The following is a 27112-nucleotide window of genomic DNA, read 5'->3' on the forward strand; positions in this document are numbered from 1 at the left end:
CCTTACTTGCTCAAATTTAGATGTGCAGACTTTATCTTGTCAAGATTAGGAATCAAGGGCTGGGGATGTGGCTCAAGTGGTAGCACGCTAGCCTGACATGCGTGCGGCCCGGATTCGATCCTCAGCACCACATACAAACAAAGATGTTGTGTCCGCCGAAAACTAAAAATAAATAAATAAATATTTTTAAAAAATTCTCTCTCAAAAAATCACCTTCTGAGAAAAGGGAGGCTTTAAAAAAAAAAAAAAGATTAGGAAATCAAGTCAATTTAAGAATTCTGGGGATATAGCTTAGTTGGTAGAGTGCTTGCCTTGCATGCATAAGGCCCTGGGTTCAATCCCAGCACCACCACCAAAAAAAAAAGAAAAGAAAAGAAAAAGAATTTTTGCTAAAAATCAATAAAAATTAAATTTAAAAAAAGAATTCTTGTTGATTAATTTTCATATAATTAATTAATTTTTATAGTATGTAATCTATTAAGTCTTTTGCACATATCACAGGATATTGGCATTGATACAGTCAGGATACAGATCTTCACAAAGATCTTTATTTATTTGATAACTTGTTTTAAGGGAATTGCAGAGATAAGGTAAAACAGTTTGCCAAGCCAGCAACATTTTCGTTGGGAAGACAAAACACATAAAATATTTGATAAAATATTATCAAATAAAGACTTCTCAGTACAAGCTTATCGTCTCAATTAGATTAAGTTTTTTTGTTGTTACCATATTTTGTTTCTATAGCTGGACTTCCTCATTCTCATTTTGAAATTCTTAAGTGTCTTATCCTGTGATAAGCTTTCTACTTGTATTATTTCACTGTATCCTTTTTTTTTTTTCTTTGTATTTTTGGGAATTGAACCTAGGGGTGCTCTGCTATTAAGCTGAACCCCAACCCTTTTTATTTCTGGGACAATGTCTCACTAATTTGCTGAGTCTGGTCTAGAACTTGGAGTCCTCCTGTTTCAGTGACGCAAGTTGCTGGGATTACAAGAGTGTGATACTGCACCCAACTTGTATCCTTATTTCTCAATGAAGAAATCATGGGTTGGGGTTGTGGCTCAGTGGTGGAGTGCTTGCCTAGCATTTGTGAGGCACTAGATTCAATTCTTAACACCACATATAAATAAATAAAATTAAAATCCATTGACAACTTAAAAAAAAAAAGAAAGAAAAAGAAATCACAACACACATCCTCTGTGAAGCTTTTCACAAGCAATTCAGCCTATACCACTGTCTCTTTTATCTAAATTGAGCCAGTTTTATTCTATAGTCACCAGACATTAATTTTATGTTAGTTTTTTATATTAATTTTTATTAACTTTTATATTAGTTTTACTTTCTGCATGTTTTATATCTTCCCCATTGGATTGATGATATGTTCTCTCTGATCAGGGAATGTATCTAGTACTTTGTATATTTTACACACATTGATTCACTGTTTTGTACATAATCATTAGACATAGAATTAAAATTGGGGGCACTCATTGAAAAATGTTGTCACTATGAACTGTAAACTAGATGATACAACCAAAATATAATCAGACCCCTAGAATTAGAACTTGGCCTTGCATACTTTCTTTCATGGTGTCCTTGGAGGCTTTGGTCAAGTTGGGTTTCCTCCACTCTCTTTATCTGAAGCAGATCTTTGTTTCCAGATCTTTTTTGGTGGGGGAGGGCTACCAGGGATTGAAGTCGGGGGCACTCAACCACTGAACCACATCCCCAGCCCTATTTTGTATTTTATTTAGAAACAGGGTCTCACTCAGTTGCTTAGCACCTTGCTTTTGCTGAGGCTGACTTTGATCTCACAATCCTTCTGCCTCAGCCTCCCAAGCTGCTGGGATTACAAGCCTGTGCCACACATCCAACTCCAGTCATTTATTTTTAACACAAATATATATCCTTCATTTAAAAATATATAAATTATGTAATTTGTAAATTATGTAAAAGTAAATGTTGGTTTTCTTCCATACCTCTCTATTCTTAATTCTAGGCATCGTGCTCACAAGGTATTACCATTTACATAGTCTTCAAGAACTATTTTATATATGTTCCAACAGTTTTTCTTTTTAAGCATTACAGTTCTCCATCTGGATTTTATTTTTAAAGCATTATTTTAATGACTGTCCTACTTAAGGACATAGAGACCCACCTCACTATAGTCCATTGTATAGATATGCCATAATTTATTTATTTGATAACTTGTTTTAAGGGAATTGCAGAGATAAGGTAAAACAGTTTGCCAAGCCAGCAACATTTTCGTTGGGAAGACAAAACACATATTTGAGACTTAAGTATATAACAAGGATGGTCTTAATCTGTTCATCCCATTGAAAGGGCCTAATATTCTCTGAAATACTTTTATCTTCCCAAATACACAATGAGAGAGTTTTTCATGCTGAAATGGAACATTATGTATCTGTAAGTAACTTTACCAGTGAAGTTATTATCATCTAGTTTGTAATCAAAATTATTATCACATGAGTATAGACTATAGAGTCTCATATAGTAAAAAATCAACTTTCACATGTTGGGTACTTTGGAAATACAAAACAATTATGATTGTTTACTTTTTTTAGCATACCCTGCCAGACTTGATTTTCTTTGAAACTGATAGTTGCTAGTTGGTGCCTTCTGTCCAAGATTGCAAACTGTAATTTTCTGGTTTTGTTTTTTTTTTTTCCTTTTGGTACTGATGACTAAACCCAGGGACACTTTACTGCTGAGCTACATCCCCAGCCTTTTTTTTGAGTCAAAGTCACTGTGTTGCCTTGAACTTGTCATCTTTCTGTCTCAGCCTCATGAGTCACTGGGATTACAGGTGTGCACCACTATGATGCCCAGTGAAAGCTGAATTTTTTTTTTTTTTTTAGCTGTAAATTTTTAAAAGGCTTAATTTTGGGAGATGTTTTCACATAGTTTAATATTTTATTGTTAAAGGCATGGTAGAACTAGTTCCTGCTTCAGATACCCTCAGAAAAATCCAAGTGGAATATGGTGTGACTGGATCCTTTAAGGATAAACCACTTGCAGAATGGCTGAGGAAATACAATCCCTCTGAAGAAGAATATGAAAAGGTGATTAGCATGTCTCTTTATTTCTTAATAACTTTGTCAAAAATGTATTACAAAGATTTTGAGTTCATTGTACAATTCTGGAGAGTAACTGTTTATTCTAAGTCAAGAAAACAATGTCTTAGGTATAGAAAAGAATATAAAACTGATGGAATTTAATGGCAGGAATATAAGTGAATTTAAGCTAAATTACCTTCAAAATATTATAAACTTGTACTTAAAGGTCAGCACACCAGCAGTATTTTTATAACTCAGAATGTTATGCTTTCCTAAGACCTTGGAAGAAGTTGTAGAAATGAGTAAGAACAGCTAAATGGTTTGTACTTGTGAGCATATATTATGGACTAGCCTCTGGGCTTAAATGCAGGCCCTAAGTTACTCATCAGCTACAGGGCCTTAGGCAACTTCTTTGTGCCTCAGTGTACTCTCCTGTAAACTATTTTAGTTTATATTATGGTATTATTGTATATACTATGGCTGTAAAAATGATAGTATCATAAGGTTATTGTGAAAATTAAATGAGTGTATTGCATGTGTATATAAAGAGAGGAAGAGCATGAGAGAACACACAACAGAGAAAATTGTATTATTGGGAGTATCTTTTTTTTTGTATTAGTATTAATTTGAATTACATATCAAAAAGAGCAATCTCGGGGCTGGGGATGTGGCTCAAGTGGTAGTGCGCTGCCCTGGCATGTGTGAGGCACTGGGTTTGATCCTCAGCACCACATAAAAATAAATAAAGATATTGTGTCCACCTAAAACAAAAAAATAAATATTTTAAAAATTGCTAAAAAAAAGAGTAATCTCTTAGGATATAAGCCAGTCATGATCCTAAACTTGGCTTAAGAAAGACCCATGGATATAACTAATTAAAGCAAATTAAAAAATTAATGACCCATGAACTCTTGCATAGTGATAGAAGATCCCAGTTTTAATGTCATTTAGCTGCTTAGTTTATATACCATTATTCTGTCACATCTTTTTTTTTTTTTTCCTCTCCTTTCTTTCCTCTTTTTGTGGTACTAGGGATCGAACCCAGGGGTCCTTTACCAGTTAACTACGTCTCCTTTTTAATTTTTTATCTTGAGACTGGGTGTGGCTAAGATACCGAGGTTCTCACTAAATTGCTGAGGCTGGCCTCAAACTTTTATAGATCCTCCTGCCTCAGCTTCCCAAGTTGCTCGTATTTCAGGCATGTACCACCATGCCCTGGCTATTGTATCACTTTTGGATACGAAAGTACCATCTGTTGACTTATGTAGGTAAAGCAGATAATTTTTTCTTTTGTGGGTCATTTAAACTGTAAGATTATTCCCTTTTCTTTGTGGTCTGGAGGAAGCAGTACAGCAGAGGTCAGTGCTTGTTCATAGTAATGTTATCTCTTTTGTGATTCTTGGTAAGTTGTTTGAAACAAAATAATTGTCAAGTAGCATATCTTAAGTAACTTTTGTGCATTTTTATGTGATTTAATATGTTAAAAGGAATATAGCATAATGGAGATACATTGGATTTAAATCCTGGTTCTAACCAATTATGTAATCTCGGGTAGATGACTTAACCTCTCTCGGTTTTTCTCATCTGTAAAATGACAGTAATAGTAATACCTGAGTTATTGGTTTGTTGTGAGATTTTAAATAGGCTAATGTATACAGAGAAAGGTTTGTGCACTTGGTTTGTGCTAGACTCCTGCTGTTATCACATCATCATCTTTGTTAATGATTCTGGAGGATTATAGAATAAAATTTAACCACATGGACAAGTATAGCCATATGACTGAGCCCTCAGAAATACAGTATTTTGAGAATAAAATGTAAAAATATTCATTATATGTATCTTGCTGTATCTGTATGATATTAGTAATTTTAATAGTCCCTAGGACATGCAGAACTGAAGTGAAATAAGGTGTCTACCTTCAAGAAATTTTCTGATGACACATTAGGAAGTCACAAAATACAGTAATTGTTATTATTGAATGTTTCAAGGTATAAACTGCCTTTCTTTCCCCTACCCCTATTGATGTTGGGGATCTAACCCAGGGCCTCAGGCTTGCTAGGTTAAGTCCTTTACCACTGAACTAGAGTCCCAGCCCCTGAGCTGACTTTGTTTCACAAGTCTTTCCTACAACTAGAGAAAATAAAACTCTTGTACTTAGATTAATTTTTGTCCCAGTAATGCTTCTTGTGGTAAGGAGCACAAGGGTATGTGGAGCAGGGTTCCACAAACATGGTATTTCAAAGCTATTCACGGTAGAGAATAGCAAGATCTCTACCTTGTAGAAGAAAAAAGCTAGAGTGGCTTTGTTTTTGAAATATGAAAAGGCTGGTTTTTATTATCATAACCTATACAAGCTGAGAAAGTAGATTACAGCTTTTTTGTTGTTGTTTATTTGTTTTTTGTACTGGGGATTGACCAGGGGCACTTGACCATTGAGCTACTTCCCCAACCCTTTTTATTTTTTAAGTTAGGGTCTCTCTAAATTGTTAAGGCCAGCCTTGAACTTGTGATCCTCCTGCCTCAGCCTCCCTAGTCACTGGGATTACAGGCAGATGCCATGCCTAGAATGATTGTGTTTTTAAAGAGCGATGAACTACTTTAATCTTTGTAAACATTGTCTCCTATAACAATAATTTTTTCGGGGCTAGGTCGTGGCTCAGCAGTAGAGCTCTTGCCTAGCATGTGTAAGGCACTGGATTTGATTCTCAGCACCACATATAAATTAATAAATAAATAAAGGTCCCTCAACAACTAAAAAATAATTGTGTGTGTGTGTATACACACACATATAAATCAAATAAAAATAATTTTTTCTTAATATAATTTTTTGTCTTTATTATAGGCTTCTGAAAATTTTATTTATTCTTGTGCTGGATGCTGTGTAGCTACCTATGTTTTAGGCATCTGTGATCGACACAATGATAATATAATGCTTCGAAGTACAGGACATATGTTCCACATTGACTTTGGGAAGTTTTTGGGCCATGCACAGATGTTTGGTAGCTTCAAAAGGTATAATATTCTATTGTTAATATTACTTTTACTAAAGAAAAGACACATGTCTTGTGTCACAAATTAATGGCTCAAACCTTGCCCTTTCCTATGCTTTGCTTTGTGGCTCTTTTTGAGCCTAATTAAGGATGAAAAGTCCCTGAGAGATAACTTTACCACATAATAGGCAATTGTGAGTGTTATGTAAACTTTGTTGAAATGAATTATTGTGTATTTTATTATATATAGTTGTGGTGCTGTTAGAAGTAGTTCATTTTCATAACTTCTTTCTGTATGTTTGTACATACTGTTCGATCTCTCTTTAGGTATGTAAATATATAAATATCATCTTGGATAAAATTTCACATAACTTCTGTCTAAGTAATGAAAATATTATATTATATCTAGGCTTTTCTGAAAATGTGAATATTCAAGAATTATAGAAATTCAAAACTTCCTGATGCCTTTCCTACTTGGAAATTGCTATAGTTCAGATGACTTAGTTTAATAATCATGCAACAGCAATAGCACTACTTACATATCTACTGTAAATAATATTCTGGGTGTTGAGAAATTATATCCCATCTCATTCAAATGTATGATATGTCAAGGTCACTGAACTGTCATGTGTAACTAATTAAAACAAATAAAAAATTTAAAGAATAATAATAATATTCTGTGTGTTCTTTCATTTTAAACAGGGATCGAGCTCCTTTTGTGCTTACGTCTGATATGGCATATGTCATTAACGGGGGTGAAAAGCCAACCATTCGCTTCCAATTATTTGTGGACCTTTGCTGTCAGGCCTACAACTTGATAAGAAAGCAAACAAACCTCTTTCTTAACCTACTTTCACTGGTAACTCTGTTCTTTAAAAGCATTTAATTAATTTTCTATAAGTGCATTTGTATTATAATCCCTAAAAAAGGATATTTTGTGATTTTGGAATAAAGTTTACTATAGTCACAAATGTCAGCTTTAATATTAACTGAAATATTATAAAATTATAGCTATGTCAAATAAGCAAACATTTAAAAAATATTAGAGTATATCCTTTTTGGCTCCATTTATGTAAAATGTAAGAGATAAGTCAACTGAGTAGTGACCCAGAGAATGAGGAGAAGAAGTTAATAAAGCCTATGAGGAACATCTGGAAGCCTGGTGAATATTTTGTGTCTTGACCTGGGGTGTGTTCAGACTGTGAACATTCATTAAGCTGTATGTACTTTTAGAATTTCTGTACTTTTGTGGATATGTATTATACTTAAGTAAAAGATGAAAAAAAAATAACCTATGCTATGATTATCTTGACTAAAATTGATGTGGTAGTAGAATCTGAGGCCTAAACAAAAAGAGGTCTGGATTTCATAACTTTTATTCATAAACATGCTTTGTGATTCATCAAGTCATTTGACTTCCTTTGCTTAGATTTTTCTCATTTGTAAGAGAATCACTTAGGTCCCCTAAACAATAACAGATTTCTCAAAACTGTGATTATTTTTGTTTGCTTTATTTCTAAATACTTGATCAGCAGAAAAAAAATTTAACTCACATAACTTTTTTTTGTTCTCCTACAGATGATTCCTTCAGGGTTACCAGAACTTACAAGTGTTCAGGACTTGAAATATGTTAGAGATGCTCTTCAACCCCAAACCACAGATGCAGAAGCTACAATTTTTTTCACTAGGTATGGTATATTTAAGTATATTGTTGAAGACACATGTAATTTGGCTTTGATTTGTTTCACCTTTCTTTGTTTGTTTTGCATTGCTGAGGAATTGAACCCAGGGCCTCACACATGCTAGCAAGCCCTTTACCTTTTTAATTTACCTTTAAATTAAATATTATCTTTACCTAATTTAAACAAATACTATTTACCAAAAATATGATTTAGAGGGAAAAATTATGATTCATAGTATTTAGCAGATAATAGGTGTCAAAGTTTATTTAAGCTGGGGAGGTAGCTTAGTGATAGAACACAGGCCTACCATATGAGGCCCTGAGTAATCCTCAGCATTGCAAGCAAAAAAAAAAAAAAAGAAGTTTACTTACTGAAGTAATGTGAATGATTTGCAATAGTCTTTTAAAAATAATTTATCTCAAAAGATGATCTCAAAGTTATTTAATGTATGGACCCAGTTATAAAATTCTATTTGTGAACTAGTTCTAAGATGCATGTTTCCTACAGGACCAAGTACCTCTTTCAGGTTTCTTTCTGAACTGATTTCTGTGCTAATCTGTTTTTCAGGATTCTACCTTAACAGTTCTCACAGATACCATAAGTGCTTAAAACAGCAAACTCTGGGACAATGCCCTTAGTAAACTATTACTGTGTGACATAGTACTTGAAACACATATGCCCGTGGGGCATTGGTTGGTCACTGGGTACTGCTGCCACATCATCATAAAACCATACCGGGAAAGGACACATGAGGTCATGTTCTGTGCTCCCCCTTTCTCCAATTCCTGAGAATTGAACTCAGGAGCATTCTACCTCTGAGCTACATTCCATGCCCAGACACAGTATCTAGGCTGGCCTCAAACTTTCAATCCTCCTGTCTTAGTCTCCCAAGTCACTGGGATTATAATTATGTGCAGTCATTCCTGGCTGAGCTCACATTCTTTTCCCTCTTTTTTTTTCTTGCTTTCTTCCTCTTGGTGGAGAAGAGTTCTGTAACATTACCCTGGCTTCCCTAGTCTTAGCAATCTGGGCCAAACTGAATTGAAGTGAGCTGACTATTGTATAGCCTTCTGAACAAATCCTGACAATTTAGGTATTGACTGGCTTTGTTTTATATTTTGAAAGAAATTCATTAGCTCCCCTAGGCAAGACTACAAAACAGGCATGCATTTGTCTATTTGGATTTCTATAACAAAATTGTCATTATTATTATCTCTCAGAGTTCAAGATCAAGAAGCCAGCTGACTAGGTTTATGATGAGGATTCCCTTTGTAGATTGAAGATGACACTTTCTTGCTTTGTCCTTACATAGTTTGTGGGTGTGTATCTGTATGTCTGTGTGTCTCTCTCTTTCTCTCTCATCTTTTCCTATAAGGACACAGCTGTTGGATCAAGTCTTCACCCTAATGACCTTATTTAAATTTAATTACCTCCTTAAAGGCCCCATTTCCAAATATATTCACGGTGAGGTTGGGGTTTCGATATAGGAATTTTAGGGAACACAAACATTCAAGTCCACAGCAAGGCAAAAACCTGTGTTGGAAGTTCTCATGCTTCTCTGAATCTCTTGTTCTCTGGTTCCTTAACCCAGTTTCTGAATCTTGTCTACTTATCTGAAATGTTTTATCCAGGCCTACTTTCCAAATTATCTCTGCCAAACTCTCCATTTTATCTTTTTTTCCTAAATGAGTGAAATTGTGATTATCCAAAAGAATCTGGCACCAAATTCTACATTCTATTATTTGACATAATTTTTTAAATTTGGATTTTTATACTAAAATAGCAAAGTCATCTTTTTAGAATTATCTGTTATCATCTATTCCTAATAGCTCTTTAATTAGTCTAGCACCTCATAGGGCTCAGAAAAATAAGCTTTGTGTGGTGGCTCACATCTGTAAGGCCAGCTGCTTGGGAGACTGAGGCAGGAGGATTGAGAGTTCAGAGCTAGCCACAGCAACTTAGCAAGGTGCTAAGCAACTCAGTGAGATCCTGTCTCTAAATAAAATACAAAATGGGACTGGGGATGTGGCTCCAGTAGTCAAGTGCTCTTGAGTTCAATCCCTCCCCCAAAAAGCGTCATTTCTTTCTGGTGGTAAAAATTTTTTTGTTGGGATGAGATATATTTTAACAGGTCTTTGGCCTAAAGAACAGAGGGAATCCTTGGCAGAGTGAGAATTGGCTTAATATTTTAAAAGAAATGAAAATGGCGGCTGGGGCTGTAGCTGGGGGGTAGAGTGCTTGCTTCACATGCGTGAGGCATTGGTTTGATCCTCAGCACTACATAAAAACATAAATCAACAAATAAAATAAAGTTATTGTGTCCATCTACAACTAAAAAATATTTTTAAAAAAGAAATGAAAGTGTTTTCATATGATATTATGTTGAAAGAATTTAGCATATGTTTCCATGGAGATTTGCTGTTAACGCATTTTCTGATTATTTTGCAGGCTGATTGAATCAAGTTTGGGAAGCATTGCCACAAAGTTTAATTTCTTCATTCACAATCTTGCTCAGCTACGTTTTTCTGGTCTTCCTTCTAATGATGAGCCCATCCTTTCATTTTCACCCAAAACATACTCTTTTAGACAAGATGGTCGAATCAAGGAAGTCTCTGTTTTCACATATCATAAGAAATACAACCCCGATAAACACTATGTAAGTTTGGTTTTAGGTAGACGATTGTGCATGCATTATTGTTGTCCTTCATATGCCCTTCTGCTAGAATTCCGTGGATTTGTTCTGTTCATGCTCATATCATCCATGGGTGGTCCAAAAATAAATGTATCTGAAGCATCCCTAATTTTTTGTGGTATTTATATGGTATTTATTGGTATTTTGACATTTATTTCTTGTTAAAGGTGCTTTAAAATTATGAGGGCTAAAAGAGTAATGCTATTCTGCTTTCTCATTCCTTCATTTTTTTCAGAGGTAAATTTTGCTAATTATAACATTTTAAGCAATATAAATCAAATCAAAAAGTTTTAAGTTCCCATTCTACCCTCTAATAAAGTATTATAGCACACACAGCTACACAATTTGTTTTTAAATAAAAATAGAAATTTTTACCCACTTGAGAATATAATATATGTGATATATTATACATGATATAATATACATTATCATCTGTAGAGTTTTCACCCTTGTGCTAAATTTATTTATGTATTCATTTACTCATTTTTGTGGTGCTGAAGGTTAGATCCAATGCTTTGTGCCCATGTAATCACTACCACTGACTTAACACACCCACCTCTTGTGTTAATGTTTTTATCTCTCAGCACTCAGTTTTTAAATTTTTTGATGAATTGGTAGGTTTTAGAAATTCATTATTTTAACCATCTTATTGAGTAGTACTTTTTTCCTTATGATTTATCATGGCACCTTTAATTCTAGTTTATATAAATGCTTATCCCTAAATTTATTTCTGATTTCTATGGATATATCTACTTCTCTGTACTGGTATTATACTCTTTAAGGTACTATATAACATAATAGTTTAAATGTTCATCACCCACCCCATAGTTGTTTTATTTTCCTTTTTCCTATTTGCTTTCTTAAATTAACTTACTTTTTACCATTTTTTACTGGAAATGCACTAACTTTATAGATTTGGAAAGTAAATTTATTACATTTAATCCTGTAGATAAAATGGCTTTTACTTTCAAGTTCTTACTTATATACCTCACAATGGTTATGGTCACCAGTTTTTTCCCCCCTAGTACTGGGAATTGATACCAAGGGCACTCTACCATAGGGTTTCCATAAGTTACCCAGATTGGCCTTGAACTTCTCAATCCTCCTTCCTCAGCCTCCCAAGTACTTGGGATTATAGGCTAGCACTGCCATGCCCTGATATTATCACTCTTAGAATGCAGTTTATGTACTATAAATACAATGACATATTTGCTATTTCTTGTTGTTGGCATATTTTACCAATAAAAGCACTTGGACTATGAATTTCTTTTTCTGTCAGGAAAGGAAGTTTCTTATAAATTTAATCTATTTGTTGTGTGATTTCTTCTCAGATTTATGTAGTCCGAATTTTGAGAGAAGGACAGCTTGAACCATCATTTGTATTCCGGACGTTTGACGAGTTTCAGGAACTTCACAATAAGCTCAGTATTATTTTTCCACTTTGGAAGTTACCTGGGTATGTTCCCATTCTTGTACAAATTAATTCTTTTTTGTAGGAAACAATTTTTTCTCAAATGTAGCTAAAAGCTTTATGTTAGCACTTAGATACTATAGACAATATCTGGCTTATTTTCTTTTGTATCACGAGAGCCTAATACAGAACTTGACATAGACAAGGAGCTGTAAGTTTTTGTTGAATGAGAAAAAAGGTCTATGTAATCAAGATTTTTTTTTTTAATAGATACACACAATACCATTATTTGATTTATTTATTTGTGGTGCTGGGGATTGAACCCAGGGCCTTGTGCATGTGAGGCAAGCACTCTACCAACTGAGCTGTATCCCCAACCCTAATCAAGATCTTAAAATGTGGAATTTTCCAAACTCCTAATTTTAGTTGAAGCTTTTGACTTTGTTGTTTCTACAATAGAAAGCAACAGAAGATAATTTGTAATATTGATTTTAAAAAGTCTCTTGCTGAATCACTACAGAGATAATCATGAGCCATACTGAGCTCCTCTGATAACTAACAAACTAAAAAAGATATCACTAAAACTGTTAATCACAATCTTAGGGCTTAGTTTTGTATCTGATACCCTTTGGAAACCCAGTTTTACGGTGGCTTAATGAACAGATTTCTTGTGTCAAGTTGTTCAAATTCTTTTCAGACTAAATTTCAAAAGTAACAAAGAGGCAAAGTGGTATTAGTATTAATTTCCATATGTAGTCTTTTCTTTCTACTGCCACCAAAGAGATTATCCTTTCAGTACCTGATTTAGGCCCTGTCATTATTTGGGGATTCTATTGATGCTTACAATGGCTGTGGTTGATTAAGTAATGATTCTTTCAGAGATCAGATTTGATAAATATTTGTGAATGATTAAAGTTGAGAAGAAATAGTAGAAAATGAAAATGGCTAATTGAATTGTTTTATCTCTTGTACTTTGAAGATAAATTACAGAAAAAAATACTATATAACTGTTTAAGAATCCACTTTTATCCTGAAGTATGTAAAAAAGTAGCAGGGCATGATATTGCACATCTGTAATCCCAGCAATTTGCAAGGCTGAGGCAGGAGAATTTCAAGTTTGAGGATAGCCTCAGCAACTTAGTGAGACCCTGTCTCAAAAATAAAATTTAAGCCAGGAACAGTGACACTCATGTATCCTACCAGCTCAAGAGGCTGAGGCAGAAGGATCTCAGGTTCAAAGCCAGCCTCAGCAAAAGTGAGGTACTAAGCAACTCAGTGAGATCTTATCTCTAAATAAAATACAAAATAGGGCTAGGGATATGGCCCAGTGGTTGAGTGCCCCTGAGTTCAATCTCTGGTACCCCAAAAAATAAAATTAAAATAAAATTTTAAAAGCTGAGGATATAATTCAGTGATAAAGTGCCCTTGGGTATAGTCCCCATAGGGCAGGGCGGGGGGGTAGAAAAAGAAGTATGTAAAAAAGCATATTTGTAAGGAAGCATTGTACTTGATTCTATAAATATTTCCAGATCAAATATTTTTAATATTATTTTTTAGTTTTAGGTGAACACAATATCTTTATTTATTTTTATGTGGTGCTGAAAATTGAACCCAGTGCCTCATGCATTCTAGGCAAGTGTGCTACCACTTGAACCACATCCCCAGCCCCCAGATCAAATAATTTTAATTCCACTTTTGTTTTTTTGTACTGGGGATTGAACTCGGGCATTCAACCATTGAGCCACTTCCCCAGCCCTAATTTGTATTTTATTTAGAAACAGGGCCTCACTGAGTTGCTTAGCGCCTTGCTAAATTGCTGAAGCTGGCTTTGATCTTTGGATCTTCCACCTCTTGAGCTGCTGGAATTACAGGCATGTGCCAATTACACCTGGCAAATTCCACATTTTATTTTATTTTATTTTATAGCTTTCCTAATAGGATGGTTCTAGGAAGAACACACATAAAAGATGTAGCAGCCAAGAGGAAAGTTGAGTTGAACAGTTATTTACAGAATTTGATGAGTGCTTCCACAGATGTAGCAGAGGTAAGCTTCCTATGTAATAAGTGATAACATAATAATATATCCTTTGTGCCCCATAAAACTAATTAATCTTTTTTCTCTTCAATCTTAGTGTGATCTTGTTTGTACTTTTTTCCACCCTTTAATTCGTGATGAGAAAGCTGAAGGAATAGCTAGGTCTGCAGGTGAGATTACTTTTTTCTCTTTGTTGGTAATTCATGGCCTGCAAATCTAACTTCTCAGTGAATGTGGTAGAGTGACAGGTGGTCTGCTGGTCCATGAGAATGGGAAGAGAGTATTCTTTTTAAGCCAGTCTACTTCTGGATAAAGTTAACTTTCCAAACAGTGACCTACCAGGTTCTTTACTTTCCTTCACTGTATGTCTCCCCAACCCACATGCAGAGGTTCTGGAAGTAAAGCAAAATTGTTTTGTTGAAGCTTAAACCACTGCAAGCAGGATAAAATAAGGAGAAAAATATTTGTATTTTCAGGTGCAGGTCCCTTCAGTCCTACTCCAGGCCAAATAGGAGGAGCAGTGAAGTTATCTGTCTCTTACCGAAATGGCACTCTGTTCATCATGGTGATGCACATCAAAGATCTTGTGAGTGATCACAAATAATGATGGTTATAGAAGAAATTGATGCCTTAGTAGAAAGCATTACTGTTAAGGGACTGCTTTTCTTTATAGGTTACTGAAGATGGGGCTGATCCAAATCCATATGTCAAAACATACCTACTTCCAGATACCCACAAGACATCCAAACGTAAAACCAAAATTTCACGAAAAACTAGGAATCCAACGTTCAATGAAATGGTAGGTTAAAATCATTTCTAAAAATTTCCTAGATTTGTTGTTTTTGAGATTTAAATTTTAAGATATTTTAAATGTAAAGATTTTAGGTATTGGGCTGGGGTTGTGGCTCAGTGGTAGAGTGCTTGGCTAGCACGTGTGAGGTACGGGGTTCAATTCTCAGCACCACATGTAAATAAATGAATAAAATAAAGGTCCATCAACAACTAAAAATTTAAAAAAAAAAAAAAGATTTTAGGGGGCTGGGGCTATGACTCAGCAGTAGCACACTTGCCTGGCATGTGTGAAGTACTGGGTTCGATTCTCAGCACCGCATATAAATAAATAAAGGTTTATCAACAACTTTATTTTATTTTTAAAGAGAGAAAGAGAGAATTTTTAATATTTATTTTTTAGTTTTCGGCGGACATAACATCTTTGTATGTGATGCTGAGGATCGAACCCGGGCCGCACACATGCCAGGCGAGCGCGCTACCGCTTGAGCCACATCCCCAGCCCCAATCAACAACTTTAAAATATTAGGTATTAGTTGCTGAACTGTTTATTGCCCCAAACAAATTAATAACAGTCCAGTGGTATTTAACAAAGTCAAGTCTGATAGAGTCCTTATCACAGAACCTTAGCTTTTAAAAAAACAGAGGGTTGGGGCTGAGGTTCAGTGGTAGAGGGCTTCCCTAGCATGTGTGAGGCCCTGGGTTTCAATTCCCTAACACTGCTAAGAAAAGAAAAGATGTTGAGAGTCCATGATTCAATTTCCCTTCCAGTGCATGAACCTCCTCTACAATATTCTCAAGCAGTAGTTCTTCATTGCTTTTGTGTTTAAATACTTCTCAGTTATCTAGTTTGTCCTGGGCAACTACCAACTTTAAGATTTGTTTTGTGGTACTAGGATTGAACCAAAGGACTCATGCATGCTAAGTACTCAGTGTACCATAAGGCCACATTCTTTTTTTAAAAAAATATTTATTTTTTAAGGGCTGGGGATGTGGCTCAAGCGGTAGCGCGCTTGCCTGGCATGCGTGTGGCCCGGTTTTGATCCTCGGTACCACATACAAACAAAGATGTTGTGTCCGCCGAAAACTAAAAAATAAATAAGTAAATATTAAAAAATATGTATTTATTTTTTAGCTGTAGTTGGACACAATATCTTTATTTTATTTATTTTTATGTGATGCTGAGGATCGAACCCAGGGCCTCACACATGCTAGGTGAATGCTCTGTCGCTGAACCACAATCCAAGCCCATAGAGCCACATTCTTAACCCCTTAGATTACTTTTTATACTGAGCTGAAGTCTTTTTTTTTTTTTTAATAATATTTATTTTTTAGTTTTCGGTGGACACAACATCTTTATTTATTTATTTATTTTATTTGTATGTGGTGCTAAGGATCGAACCCAGTGCCCCGTGTATGCCAGGCGAGCGCGCTACCGCTTGAGCCACATCCCCAGCCCTGAGCTGAAGTCTTGATGCCGTATAGTCACCTGTGGAATCTTAGTTATACCTCTTGGAACCACAGAAAACTACTCCTTTCTTCCTTCTTCATGGCAGCCCTTCAGATAATTGTAGTTCAAATGCTCCTCTTAGTAAAACATTTTCAGTATTCTCTCCTTCATCTGATAGGTTATAGTTTTAAAATAATTCTCCTTTGAATCTCATTTAATTTGGTGCTAGAGATTGAACCAGTATACTAACAAGCACATACTCTATCACTGAACTATGTTCCCAGCCCCTTAGAATGTGTTTGAATCTCTCTCGGTAACCCTCTTAATATAGAGTGCTCAAAATCAAAAGCTGTAGGCCGGTCACAGTGCAGCATTCCTGTAAACCCAGCAACTCAGGAGACTGAGATAGGAGGATCTCGAGTTCAAAGCCAGCCTCAGCAACTTAGCAAGACCCTAAACAACTTAGAGAGACCCCGTCCTAAAATAAAACATAAAAAGGGTTGGGGATGTGGCTCAGTGGTTAAGTGCCCCTAAGTTCAATCACTGGTACCAAAAGAAGGAAAAGAAAGCAGTAAGAAAATCATCAGCTAACAGTATGGAGCATAACTGTGACTTAGATGAGATACTTGTGGTCAACTAATAAGTTCACTAACCTCTTAGATCTGCTGAAGTCCCTCTACCTTGCCCTTTTATTTAACCACTTCTTTTGTATAAATCACATTATTTTTATACCTTAATGTTACTTCTGTACAGAAGTGTCTGGCTAGCTAGAGGAAGGAAATCTGAATTTCATCATGGTTATAAATTAAAACCTAAGAAGATGCTTTCTCTTTAAAAACATATTCAATCCTTGGCAAAGACCTATTGGTATTATTCTCAGAAAAGTAGTACTTTTCCTAGTTAGTGTTATACTGTCAAGAAAATTAAATGTGGGGGCTGGGGATGTGGCTCAAGCGGTAGCACGCTTGCCTGGCATGCGCGCGGCCCGGGTTCAATCCTCAGCACCACATACAAAGATGTTATGTCCACCGAAAACAAAGAAAAATAAATATTAAAAAATTCTCTCTCTCTCTCTCTCTCTCTCTCTCTCTCTCTCTCTCTCTCTAAAAAAAAAGAAAATGAAATGTGGACAGGTTTTTTTTAAGTTGTTTTAGCCAATCAATAAGAATTATGATTAAAGAGATGTTTCTTGAGTGTATGGTGAGGCTTTATGGAAAAATTAAAATTCTAAATGTTGTGATGAGAATTTGATATAGGATTAGCTTCGCAGAACTCTAGGTTTGCTGTAAACTACAGTTTTACTAAAAGTTCATATTTAATTATGAGAAATTCATATTGAATTATGAAAAATTATAACTTCATGGTACATAGATTCTACAGAAAAAAGATAACAAAAAGAAAATTCTAGCCAGTCACAATGGTACATGCCTGTAATCCCAGCTACTCAAGAGGCTGAGGCAGTTCAAGGTAAGCCTTAGCAGTTTAATAAGTAGTACTTTTCCTAATAGTGTTTAATAAGGCAAAAGATAAAGGGCTGGGTAGAGCACTTGCCTAGCATGCCCAAGGCCCTATGTTCAACTGCATTACTACCCATAGCAAAAAAATTTCCCTCTGTTTTTGTAAAATAATTGTTAATTATGCTATCCCTCCCAAGTTTCTTCCTTTTTTCCTCTTTTCCCATGTATTAGATCATCTTAAGGTAACTGCCATGTAATATCTCTTCCCTTCCCCAACACCTCCATCTCAGAAAAAAACATGTTTCGAGTTTTTATTTTTTAGACAACCAGTGGGATTGGTCCTGCTTTAAACATCTCTTATATCAAACATTCACAGGAATAATAATGCAACCCAAGACTCCTGAAATAGAAAATGTGCTTCTGAAATATTGAGGCAAACCATATTATTATGATGTCATTCATTATTCACATTTTGCTGAAAGTATTCCAAGAAATCAAAAATGTTAATATGTAATTTTACTTTTTCTTTTTATCCTTTGCTGTAGCTTGTGTACAATGGATATAGCAAAGAAACCCTAAGACAAAGAGAACTTCAACTGAGTGTACTCAGTGCAGAATCTCTGCGGGAGAATTTTTTCTTGGGTGGAATAACTCTGCCTTTGAAAGATTTCAACTTGAGCAAAGAAACAGTTAAATGGTATCAGCTGACTGCAGCAACTTACTTGTAATCTAGTGAATTTCTCAGATTTGGAAGCAAGAAGAGTTATAAATGTGTGTGTGTATACATGAATGCATGAAGATTTGTGAACTTTGTATAGTATTTTTATACTTGTGCAAAAATTATAAGGTTAAATATACTTACTGTATTTTAACACATCAGTTGGACCAATAGTCAGGTAACTAAATTTTATAAAAAATTTCAGGAAGCCATTACTGTTTTAAAGTCATTTAAAATGTTACAAATCCTAACCTTGATAAGTCCTGAAAAAGACTTTTGAAGTAGTACTATATCAGTTCAGCCATCTATTTTGCATTGTTTCCTATATGGACATAGTACATTTGTTTTTCTGTTATGCACCTTTTACAGCTTTTACCACTGTTTAATTTCACAAACACCAAAGTAATGAAAAGATGCAGAATGTTACCGTAAAATGCAGCTGCTATTCTTAGGGCTGAAAAGCAAAGCACAAATAATAGATAACTATGTTAAGAACTACTAAGTAGTTTATAGAAAATAGAAGTTTTTTATTCATTTGTTAAAACCTTTTTCAGAATAAGTGCCAATTGCTGAAGTTGTAAATAATGGTGCCTTAACTTTATATGCATCACTGGCACTTAATTTCTGATTTTTTTCCTGACTTGATAAATAACAAGTAATTTCCCAACACTTTTAGTTTATTAAGGACAAAACATTATGTACATTTACTGATGTTTTTCCCAAAAAAAACATAATTTTCTTTGCTTCTGTTGTGTTACTTATTTTAACTGTTAATCCATTTAAGTTTTTATTGCCCAGTACTGAATAAGATTCGTTGATATACTTGTATAATAAATTCTATCATTCCATTATAATCCTACACTTAACTCCTTGGGGTGTAAATTGAACCTGGATAATTTCACTTCCATATATATTTACTTTGTCATTAAGCAAGTGAAAATCGTCCACTCCTGTGCCCATTCCTGTTTGCGTTAGAACTCCGTGAGAAGGATAGACTCTTTACAGAAAGGAACTAGACAAAGATTGTAGGGTCCAAACATCTTTATGAGAGTTCATCTTATAAATTGACATTTGTAAACATTGTATGTTCACATATAAGAATTATTTTCCATCATACAATGAGATTCAGAATCATAAGGGACAGAAATGAAATTATTACGCTATAACCATTAAGTATAACACTCATTTTTTTACTATTCACCTTCAGACATAATTTTGTTTAGATAAATACGTATGTGTAATAACTTTAATGGTTAGAATGGAAATACAGATACTTTTAAAATGGTAACAGAGATGTCGCAATCTGGTCCTTCTGAGAAAACTGACAAAATATTCAGTAAAGAGTATCAAAGAGAGAAAAGACAATCTCTAATTCAGTTGTCCAGAACAGAATTTTTATAAAGTATGCAAGTGTTTAATATAAATGATACCTACAGAGCAGAAATAAACATTTTAAAATAACAAACTTGAAATTTTGGGTGCCTAACACTAATGATCTGTTTGTAGCTTAGTGGAAAAGTGCTTGCCTAGCACGCACAAGGCCCTGGGTTTGATCCCCAGCATCCCACCCTCCCCACAAAAATAATTTGTTGGAAAACTCACGAGTATGATTTTCTATGTCTTTTTAAAAATGTTAAAATGTGTTGTATATTTACTAAGTTAATTAAAATGCAGATCAAAGCACCACTGTTTGCTTTTTCCACATACAGTTAACATTTCCTTGAAGTGTGTAAGTAGTTTTGTAAATGTAGTGTAGCACTAGAAATTTTCACTTAAGCTTTTGAGACCTAATTCCATTCCATGAGTTGTCAATTAGTACTGTTAAAAAAAATACTAATATCTTGTCAAAAGGTATTGTTTATTGGACTTAATATGGACTGCTTTTTTTGCACTCTGTCACAGCAGTGTCTTTTAAGCACAAATAGAACTAGAAAATATGATGTCACTTTTCAATTACAAGAAATCTGAATTCATATCTAAAAGTGTATATTATGATTAATATTGTACAGTTAAAGCGTTCAGGATGATGGTCATATTTTCTCTTAATTTAACTCATTTTGTGCCTTCTTTGGTCATGAAAACACCTATATTTTAATATAAGTTATTTCTTTGTGAAATGCTAAGCTTCAGCCCATACCAAAAAACAAAATCAAACAAAAAACAAGAAAAGAAAGAAAAAGGAGGGGAGTCTCTTTGCACTACTACTATCATCAATTCTAAATTAGTTGAAATTTTTAAATGTTTTTTTTAACTTAAAGTAAATCTGAAAAACAAAAGTCTAAACAAACTGGCAAAGACACTAATTTGCATAATGACAATATTTTGTAATTTATTGAGTAAAAATAATTCTGCTGCATGTAAGTCTTGTACCAGAAGAAATCTTTCTTCTTGCATTTTGGGATCTGAAGATTATAGTTCATCCCAAGAACCTATTATTTTCTCTGCTGAGGAACCCAGTGTAGAACCGGCACTGAAGTTTTCATTACTGCCTTATATGAATCTATAAATACTTAAATGTTAAGGCATGTATGATCTTTGATAAAGTATTCCTTTTTTCAAATTCAGGTTGTATAAAAGTTTCAAAATCTTGCCTTAAATTGTTTAACTGTTCTTTCTAGAATTCAAGTTTGTGTCATTTAAAAAAGAAACACTTTTGATAAACTTAGGGTCAAAAAGGATTGAAGCCCCACTATTATAATCCATAGATTTACTTACATGCTGTTTCACTAGCAGTGCAAATATGAATAAATTTAACTAATCTCATCTATAAGAACCAAATACTTTAATTATATTAGGATAGTGAAGAAAGATGTATAATATTTTTATTAATACTTTGAATATATTCAATTGAATATATTGAATGTGACTTCATAACTGTACTATGATTATATTAAAATATTTCTGGAATAAGGAAACTGCTGCTGTTTCTTATTGATATCATTTTGATTTCAAACTTTTGAGCTCACTGTTGGTATTTTTTGCTTCTCATCTAGTTCAGTAATCTTGGAATTTTAGAATGGGCCTATCATTTTCCTGGAAAATAGAGTCTGACTTTTGTGTGTGATTCTTTGAAGCTCTGATTGCTACACTTTGCTATAGCCCTCATTACCATTTCTTAGATGTGAAATGCTTCTCAGCGTTGTCCCCATCGAAGAATAAAAGGAGTAAGATTTATTCAAGTGTGAAGAATAGAAACAACTCTTGCAGAGCCAAGAGGGGACTCAATAGTGGTCTGAAAGTGCTAGTCTAGGATTTAGGTCAACACTATTGGTCTTAATGCCAATCAGAGTTTGCAAAAGCAGTAATGCTACTCAGTGACTTTTTTTTTTTTTTTTTGAGCTTTAATATTTATTTTTTAGTTCTCGGCAGACACAACATCTTTGTTTGTATGTGGTGCTGAGGATCGAACCCGGGCCGCACACATGCCAGGCGAGCGTGCTACCGCTTGAGCCACATCCCCAGCCCCTACTCAGTGACTTTTGAATCTGAACTTCCATTCAGGTGTCTGCCCCACTTTTGTTTTCTAGACCTTGGTCAGGAAGTGGGAAGTTGAGGTGGTAGGATCATGGATGCTTGGAGGTTCCCGCTGTGGTGCTGTGTGGAGTGGGCATATGGACCAGAAAGGGTCCAAGCTGCCACAGTGTAACAGGTTGGTGATCCCTGGTTTGCCTCAGCCCTGGCTTGCTGTACCTCAGATCCACACTGGCATGGTGGGCTCTGCCTAGTCATGGCCTGTGCTCCAGCCCACTCAAGCCTCCTCTCTGCAGCTCCTCCTGGATGGCTTCATACCTTGCTCTAAAGAAGTGACCCTAACTACTGTTAGGGAAAAAGGATGATACCACCTTAGGCTGAAAAGGGACACAGTGTCCTTCTACAGAAATATGGCTATTGCACTCCCACCACTGCCCTAGATTGGATTTTTCTTCTAGGATTCCATTTATATAATGTGTAGTTGGATAGACTCTAGGTGAGAAGAAATAAATTTTACAAGAAGAATCAGTAAACGTAGGCCAAACATTAAGTATCATAACAGAGGAGCTAAGAAGGGAAGAGTCCATGTTCATATAATATAAAGTAATATTATAGCGGTGTGGGAAAAGCCATCCCACCCTTTAGGAAGTATATATTTTGACATACACCAAAGCAACATTATGAGAAGAATTGCAAAGATATGGGCTAATCAGAATGTCCTTTGTTGTTTTTGTTTTGGTACCAGGGATTGAGCCCAGGGGCACTTGACCACTGAGTCACATCTCAAGCCCTTTTTATTTTGAGAAAGGGTCTTGCTAAGTTGCTGAGACTGGCTTTGAACTTGTAATCCTCCTGCCTCAGCCTCCCAAGTTGCTGAGCTTTCAGGCATATGCCATTCTAAACACCTGGTTTAGAATTTCTTTATCATTACTTATCTGCAAATGCAGGTGGCCCTCAGGTCCTTTTGCACAGAAATTTTCATCCTTTAATGGTTCACAGGAACATTGGTTGGTGTTTTCCTCTCTGGATGTGTTGATTGTCAGGGTCTTTTTCTGAGCTGAAAGGCTTAAATTGAGAATGATTAATCTATGAATCAATCCCATTTACCTTTACTGCTCAGGGAGCCATTTTTCCCCATCCTCCAACTGGTATTCAGGCCAACCTTGGGTACGTAAAAATATATCAGGTGCTGCTTCTTCAGGGTATGAGGGTCAAAGGAATCCCAGTGGTTCAAAATGTATCTTATTTATTTTTTAATTAGAGCTTTATTGTTATATATAGTAGTTGGTTCATGCTGATAAACTCATACATGGAATTAAATTTCAGTTCATGATCCCTCTTCTAACCCCACTTTTCCCTCCCATCCTCCCTCTACTCCCCTGTTCTGTTTCCTCTACTAGACTTCCTTATGCTCATCTATTTATTTATATTTGATTGGTTCTTTTTATTTATGCATAAAGGTGAAATTCCCTGTGGTATATTTATATATGCACATAGCATAATTTTTAAAGAATTTATTCTTCTTCCCTTATTCATCCCTCAACTCTGGCTTTCAATCTCCTCTTTTTACATTACTGGTGTTCCCTTTACCTTTATGATATCCCATTCTTATTTCCTTTATCAAAATGCACCTCAAAGGAGAACTTGTGCCAGAGAGTATTACCCATCCTTCTGAAGAGTGCTCCACATTAGGTGTCAAATAATGAAACCAGAGTTTGAGACAAAACTCAATTCTCCACTTCTGTTGGCAGGTGGAATCTGTGTGTCAGGCCTCTGCAAATAAGGGTGTTTTAGTGTTAGCAGCTAATCACAGCAGGGAATGCCTACCAGGGTCAGCCCTTAGGGTCACAGCTAGCAAAGCCCAATTCTCCTCCACTACCATTGAGTGGCAAGTTGCAGTTCTTAATGTGGGCTCTTCCCTCCAGTGTTGCAATAGACTGTAGCAGCTCACTGCCAACTTCTTTCCAGGTTCTGGTCACACAAATATGAAGAATGAAATTCACAGGACAATGGAAAGCAAGAATGAAAAGAATAGGATATATTCAATTGTGAAGAATAGAAACAGGATTCTTGGAGAGACTAACTAATAGGGAACCCAATAGCAGGTTACCAGAAATGTATACCTAGAGTCACTGGCCTTTGGTAATTTATTTAAAATATTAAGTAGCCAAGTAAACAGTCACATTCTAGATATATCTACAGAATTGAAAAATGTGAATTCTACTCCTGTACCTTCATCCTGGAATCTCAGCATGAGGCCATGGTTCATTGACCTTGGGGTGAATTTATTATATACACTTTAAATATATACAAAAGTAGACAAGAGTATAATAAACTCCATGAATCAATTCATCACACAGCTTCAACAATTATTAGCACTAACCCTGTTTGATCTATATTAACTAAACATGTGCCTAGAAGTAGAAACATTTTTATTTTATTTGGGATACTTAAATCTGTGGATCAGTAATTTTCCTCAATTCTGTGTATTTGGTAGTATCATCTATCACTGAAATTTTTAAATGTTTTTTTTTAATTCTCCTTTGTTTTTAGAACTCTGATAAATGTATGATAGACCTTACCATTCTCTTCCATGTCTTTTTTTTTTTTTTTTTTTTTTTTTTGTACCAAGGATTGAACCCAAGGGCACTTACACCACTGAGTTACATCCCCAGCTCTTTTTATTTTTTATTTTGAGACAGGGTCTCACTAAATTGCTTAGAGCCTAAAATGTTGAAGCTGGCCTCAAATTTGTGATTCTCCTGCCTCAGCCTCCTGAGCCGCTCTTCCATGTGGTTGTAACTTCTTGCCATATTCCCCCAACCTCTCTTTTTTCCCTCTTCCTTCCTCTCTCCCTTCCTCCTTTTCCTCCCCACTTTTTTTTTTTAATATTTATTATTTAGGTGTAGATGGACACAACACAATGCCTTTATTTTTATGTGGTGCTGAGGATTGAACCCAGGTCTGCCCATGCTAGGCGAGCGCTCCACTGCTGAGCCACAATCCCAGCCCACCTCCCCACATTTTTTGGTCCGTGCTACATTCTCAATAATTTAACCTAACTTCTTTTCCATTTCACTGCTTCTCTCTATTAAGTATTAAATTTTGGTGGTTGTATTCTTTGTTTTAATAACAGCTGTTTGGGGGACTGGGGCTATAGCTCAGTGGTAGAGCATTTGCCTGGCATGAGTGAGGCACTGGGTTCGATCCTCAGCACCACATAAACATAAGTAAATAAAATAAAGGTATTGTGCCATCTACAACTAAAAGGGTTTAAGAAAAAAAAAAAGCTGTTATTTTTGCATGATGATCCAAGAAATGAACAGACTGCCAACATCATTCAATGGGGAAAGAAAAGGTTTTTCAGCAAATGGTGCTGGGACAACTGAATGACCACATGCAAAAGAATGAGGACTTTTACCTCATACCACATATAAAAATGAATTCAAGGATGGGCATAGTGATCCACAACTGTAATCCCAGCAACTTGGGAGACTGAGGCAGGAGGATCACAGGTTCAAAGCCTGCCTTAGCAATTTAGTGAGGCTGTAAGCAACCTAGTGAGATCCTGTCTTGAAAAATAAAAAGGAACATTGCTCAGTGGTTAAGTGCCCTTACATTCGTTCAATTTCTGGTGTTACTGAAAGGTGGGTCCTTGTCCCCTATGCCAGTCCAATAAGAGGACACTATTTTGAGAAAAAAGAAAAAGTCTTATTGCTTTTCTAGCAAAGGAGAAACACTTGGGGACTCCTGTCCCAAAGGATGTGAGTCTGCCCATCAGCAGGAACAGGAGGCTTTTAAAGACATGACTCAAAAGCTACATTCCATGTGTTCTCTGTCGGAAGTTGTAATTCACTTGTTAATTTGGGAGATACTCATTTCTGAGATCTTCTGGTACCATCCCCAAAATCTAAATTACTTCATTCCTATGGTTGGTGTATACTCAGGGACAGATAACTCTGCCTAGGATGGGGAAGAAAATAATCCTGTTTCCCCTGAGATTAAGGAGGAGGAGGAGAGGAAGAGAAAGAAACATGTCCATTTTAGAAATAAATTGCGGTGACAGAGCAGCAAGAGATACAATCAAAGCATAAAGTGTTAACCACTGTTACAAATATCTGAAAACCAAACTTGAGATCTTGGAGAATAGTATTTAGGCTGTAGCAACAGCAAGAGAAAAAGCTCTAAAAGAAACATGTTACCTTGCAGGATTAGAAAGGAGTGTGGCTGGAGTGTTTGGAATTGGGAGGAGAGTGGTAAGACATAAAAAGACATTTAAAAAAAATCTGATTTACAACATTAAAAGATCATTCACTGCTAGGTTGAGTATGGATTGTGTTTAAAGCAGGGAAGAACACTAGTAAAAGCACAGTAAGAACAGTATTTATTTGCCAGATCAGAAATGAAGGCTGCTAGGGTATAGGGTTCTAGTGGAAATGAAGGGAAGAGAATGGATTCGTGATATATTTTTTGTGATGTGCTGAGATGATTATCTTACAGAAGGAGAGGAAAAAATGTGTACGTATTTTTAGAGTAAGTACTGAAAGGAAGGAGTATAGAGTGGTAGCTAGAGGTAGGGACTGAGAATTAGAGCCAAGTTTGAGATACCTATCTATTTAGTCTAAAAATGTAAATGTGGTGAATTATAGGAATACATCTTTGCTAGGGAAAAAAAATTACCCAAAGAAATTATCCAGTTTGAAGTCCCTAATGTTTTGGAGGGAAAAAAAAAAAAATATATATATATATATATATATTTTTTTTTTTTTTATATATATATATATATTTATATATTTATATATATATTTATATATATATATATTTATATATATATATTTATATATATATTTATATATATATATATTTTTTTTTTTATATATATATATATATATATTTTTTTTTTTTTTTTTTTTTTTCAGCAAATAGGGATAGGTTGAAATAGCGAGGGTGGACGTTTTTAGTACCTAGAGATTTTTTTTTTTTTTTTTTTTTTGTTACGAATCTAACCCAGGGGGCTCTTTACCACTGAGCTACATCCCCAGCCCTTTTATTTTTGGAAAGAGTCTAAGTTGCTAAATTGCTGAAGTTGGCCTTGAACTTGTCTCAGCCTCCTGAGTCTCTGGGATTCCAAGAGCGCATCACTGGGCCCAGAATCACGTAGAGTATTTTTAAACCTCTCACTAATCACTTTAAACTTGTCGACAGGAATTTGTTTTTAACTAATCTTCCTCATTTCCAGGATCATGGTTTGGGTTTTGTTGTTTTGAACAAAGCTACTTCATTGGCCCACTTTTTAAACGCATTGTGTACAAGCACTGGTTCAGTCTTAGAACTTCTTAAGTG

General features: G+C 35.2%; 1 protein-coding gene across 3 annotated transcripts in view; it reads left to right on the forward strand.

Annotated features, from left to right (window-relative positions):
- Nucleotides 1–21213, forward strand: part of Pik3c2a (phosphatidylinositol-4-phosphate 3-kinase catalytic subunit type 2 alpha) — a 121093-nt gene extending 99880 nt beyond the window's left edge. For all 3 annotated transcript variants that reach the window (XM_046438120.2, XM_046438122.2, XM_046438121.2), the window contains 11 exons: nucleotides 2944–3080; nucleotides 5917–6086; nucleotides 6767–6923; nucleotides 7643–7752; nucleotides 10195–10402; nucleotides 11770–11894; nucleotides 13776–13893; nucleotides 13982–14054; nucleotides 14361–14470; nucleotides 14558–14683; nucleotides 18126–21213. In XM_046438120.2, coding sequence (XP_046294076.1) covers nucleotides 2944–3080; nucleotides 5917–6086; nucleotides 6767–6923; nucleotides 7643–7752; nucleotides 10195–10402; nucleotides 11770–11894; nucleotides 13776–13893; nucleotides 13982–14054; nucleotides 14361–14470; nucleotides 14558–14683; nucleotides 18126–18308 — 1517 coding nt within the window. In that variant the 3' untranslated portion in view covers nucleotides 18309–21213. The remainder of the gene's footprint in view (nucleotides 1–2943; nucleotides 3081–5916; nucleotides 6087–6766; nucleotides 6924–7642; nucleotides 7753–10194; nucleotides 10403–11769; nucleotides 11895–13775; nucleotides 13894–13981; nucleotides 14055–14360; nucleotides 14471–14557; nucleotides 14684–18125) is intronic.
- Nucleotides 21214–27112: the final 5899 nt, after the last annotated feature.

Source organism: Marmota monax, unplaced genomic scaffold (genome assembly GCF_021218885.2).
Source record: "Marmota monax isolate L192 unplaced genomic scaffold, Marmota_monax_Labrador192_F-V1.1 WCK01_AAM20220418_F8-fsc00061, whole genome shotgun sequence".
NCBI classification, from domain to species: Eukaryota; Metazoa; Chordata; class Mammalia; order Rodentia; family Sciuridae; genus Marmota; species Marmota monax.